General features: G+C 36.2%; 1 protein-coding gene across 1 annotated transcript in view; it reads left to right on the forward strand.

Moving 5' to 3' along the window:
* The window catches only part of dtd2 (D-aminoacyl-tRNA deacylase 2), a 15,052-nt gene extending 14,288 nt beyond the window's left edge, over positions 1-764 (forward strand). The window contains exons 2-3 of the mRNA XM_005728697.1: positions 135-204; positions 310-764. Coding sequence (XP_005728754.1) covers positions 135-204; positions 310-635 — 396 coding nt within the window. The 3' untranslated portion in view covers positions 636-764. The remainder of the gene's footprint in view (positions 1-134; positions 205-309) is intronic.
* Positions 765-3,767: the final 3,003 nt, after the last annotated feature.

Genomic DNA, 3,767 nt, shown 5'->3' on the forward strand with positions numbered 1-3,767 from the left:
ATATTGATTCACGGATGTGTGTGTCGGACCTTTTCTTATTTTGACTTTATATGTGTTGCACATGATGCAACATCTTGGAGAAAGGACATAATTTTTACTGTATTTAACATTTCTGCTTTTATCTGTACTCTCAGATTGAAAGAGGGATGGTGATCTACATCTGCTTCTTCAAAGGAGCCACAGATGACATCCTACCCAAGATGGGTCAGTGAATTTTTTTACTTTTTTCTTTGATCTAAATAGTGAACGCCTGCTTCCCTGTGAATCCCTCCACAGATGATAAAAAAGTTGTGTCCTCGCTCTGTCCAGTGTCCACGCTGTTGAACCTGCGGCTGAGCGAGTCGGATTCTGGGAAGATGGTGTCAGTGTTGGACCTTCCCGGGAGTTTGCTGATTGTCCCTCAGGCCACGCTGGGAGGAAAGGCCAAAGGCAGAGGCATGCAGTACCACAACAACATCAGCAAGGAGGATGGGCTGCGACTGTACAGCGCATTCGTTGCTCTGTGTGAGAAGGAGCTGAATGCTGCTGTAGCTGAGAGCAGCGCTGAAGTGACAGTAAAACACGGGACCTATGGTAACAGACAAGTGCTGAAGCTTGACACCAATGGACCATACACACATCTGATGGAGTTCTGAAGCTGAGCTCACCTTCTCAGAGACAAGATGTCATACTATTGTGTCTACCAATGCAGCTAGAAAGACTGATGTACTCGTATCTGAGTTGTGCATCTTTCAATATAAACAAAATAAAAGAGATTTAGAATTTGTCGGTTCTTTGTGTAATCGGCCAAAACTGGATTGTGTATGAAGGCTTTCTGATACTGTGGGACACTACCAGTCTCTACAAACACATGAAAAACTGAAAAATGAAGAGAGAAGGATGGAAATCCCTCAGCCAGGCACAGACAGAGTGCTGTATTGTTTTTATTTATTGTTTAGTTAGACTGGGAGGTGCTGCTGGCACTCTTTTAGTCATGCCTTGGAATAATTGTTTTGCCTAACTGAACAATTCGCCATGCATGTTGTTTTTCAGTGAGGCTTAAAAATGCTCTCAAAACATTCTATGCCACATGCTTTAGTGATGATTCTCTTATATTCAAGTTTTATTTATATTTCTTCAGCTTCTTCAGATGATAACATTGTGTGCCTTGTTAATTCTTTTAACAATCACTGCTTTGCCAAACTCAATCAAGTCACTCAAAAATTGTTTCTCATTCACTGTGGATAAACAATCTCATGGCCTACGAAACACCCATCAAACAACCGAATGACTGTGATTCCATGGGTTTTGTGGTCCATCATAAATATTTCCATAAACCCTTTTGATTCTTATAATGAATAAATTGTAATAATTATTGGATACTAATAAGAGCATTACTTTCATTATTGTTCTTTCCTCCATCTCAGCATGCTGCGTTACTGTCTGATGATCACTGGAATGCATTACTCAGTCACTTTGTAAACAAAGGGATGCACTTGAGATCCCAAATCTCTCTAACTTCCACCCTACTTTTAAAATACCTCCTAACTTTAATGTGTGTAAACTTGATGTTATATTGCTACTCTAGCACTTCATTTTCTTGGTTATATTACCCTATTAATTCACATAAAATAAACAAATATAATAGCAAATATAAAAAAACAAAAGTAATAAACAATAATATACCAATAAAATAATCATACACGTTTAAATAAAATTACATATTTGTGTATATTTACTTGCAGGTATTTGCACAGCTGTTGCATTCAGATTGATGTGGTTCTGGCAAAATGTAAACATGATAATTACCCAGCTGCAGGACAAATGTGTACAATTCTAGGAACTATAACTCACAGACAGTAATGTAGCTATATAATGAAATCATTATATAGCTACACTTTATCACTGCCATATAACATAAGATGTGAAACTTGTTGTACCATAACCATCTCACTATAGATGTAAGTAAGCTGGACTGCTGAAATATCAATACAATTTACCTCGTTCACCCATTCACGCTCACTCATAGAAGCACTTTTTGCTATGCTTTTCCATTTTCCAACAGTTGTGATCATAATATAAAATAAGTGTAGACTTATCTTTTTATAATGAGAGTTTACAGCACATGCTGTTTCGCTCTCTTCTCTGAAAGTTAAAAAGAAAGAAGACAATAACAGACAATAACAAAAAAGAGAAAAACAAGACAAGAGGAAAGTCAATAAATGATTTCAGCAACTACAAAACCTGCTGGTTTCAGGAGGAGTTGCCATAATAATATAAAGTAATCATACACTTATCTTTTTCTAATGAGTTTACAGCATTTGCTATTTCGTCCTTCATCTCTTCTCTGAAAGTTAAATAAAGATAATAACAAAAAATTAAATAAATAAGAAGAGTTACTGATCAGAGTTCTGATACAGTCATAGAATAAATATGTGTCTACTTATCTTTTAAAATCATTGTTCTTGTTTTCTCCATTCTCTCTGAAAGGCAGACAGCAGATGAAGAAAAGTAAGTTAAACAGCAAAGTAGACAGAACAAGTACCTCTCAGGATATCTCATAATGTGTGCATTTCTACTGGACACCTGTCCCAATGTTTCTCATAAGAATCGAATATCTTTGCCACCAAGCAACAGTGAATCATACCAACAAAAATCTGAGGCATTAGAGTGAAAAATAAATAAATAAAAATCACAGTCAATAATAACTTGGGACATAAAGTCTTCAAAACTAAAATAATACTGTCATTTGATGACTTCCTAATTAAAATACACAGCTGGGGGAATAAAGGCTCTGTATGCCTCCTTTTAAGCCATCTATCTATGTATGTTAACCGGCACAGGTCAGTAACAGACCGGGTGTAAAAAGAGCATCTTAAGCTGGGAGACTTTGTCAGGCATAAAGATGAACAGAGGGTCACCAATCTGCAAAAATAAAAAATACGAGAAACCAAACAAACAAATAAAAACTGCATCTACAAATTGTGGAACGACTTCAGAATAATGCAGAGAATCAATATTGGATGGCTGTGGGTTTGGCAGTACTGCATTAAAAACGAGCATTGATCTTTGTCCCCGTCTGGTGGAAACCAGTTCCTCTGCCCTTGCTCCTTGATGGCTGGAAGTATCATTTACTTACTTAGACTTATTCGTCACGATCACATGACTCTGGTCTTGCAGAGAGAACAATGCGTCCTCCGGAGTTGCGAGGGGCGCTCTTGTTTCTGTCAGAGAACGGAAGTGAGCTACACTCAGTAAGCTTGGGTTACGGCAGCTTCTGCAACCTGTGTCAAAACATTCTTCTGTCAAGTGATGACCATGTGACAGCAATTAAACTTCCGTTAAAATTATTTCCTGTGAAAATAAAAGCACTGAAAACGCAAACAAACGACTACCTTTCAAGAAATAGTTTTATAAGTGTACTTTATTTTCTTTTATATATGTATTTTCTTCCCATCACTACCCATCCGTAAAACGTTGGGGTTTTTGGTATCGCTTACTCATTTGATTCAACTTATTGTTGTTTGTTCAAAAATATCATATAAATAGTTTTTGAATGAAATATATCATTATAATGTAATTTATTACTATAGAATACTTGACATAACTCAGTCCCTGCGACCAACATAATACTTGTAATTGTTTCGCGAACATGAAAAAAAATGCACTTTTCATTTTTTAAGGGCTAATTACTTAAAAAAATAAATAAAAGAAAATGAAAAAATAATTGACAAACGTAATAACCCTTATTTTGAAATTATCCATACCGGAACGTGAAAGATTATTAC

Source organism: Pundamilia nyererei, unplaced genomic scaffold (genome assembly GCF_000239375.1).
Source record: "Pundamilia nyererei isolate P.nyererei 1_Seehausen unplaced genomic scaffold, PunNye1.0 scaffold00029, whole genome shotgun sequence".
Classification (NCBI taxonomy): Eukaryota; Metazoa; Chordata; class Actinopteri; order Cichliformes; family Cichlidae; genus Pundamilia; species Pundamilia nyererei.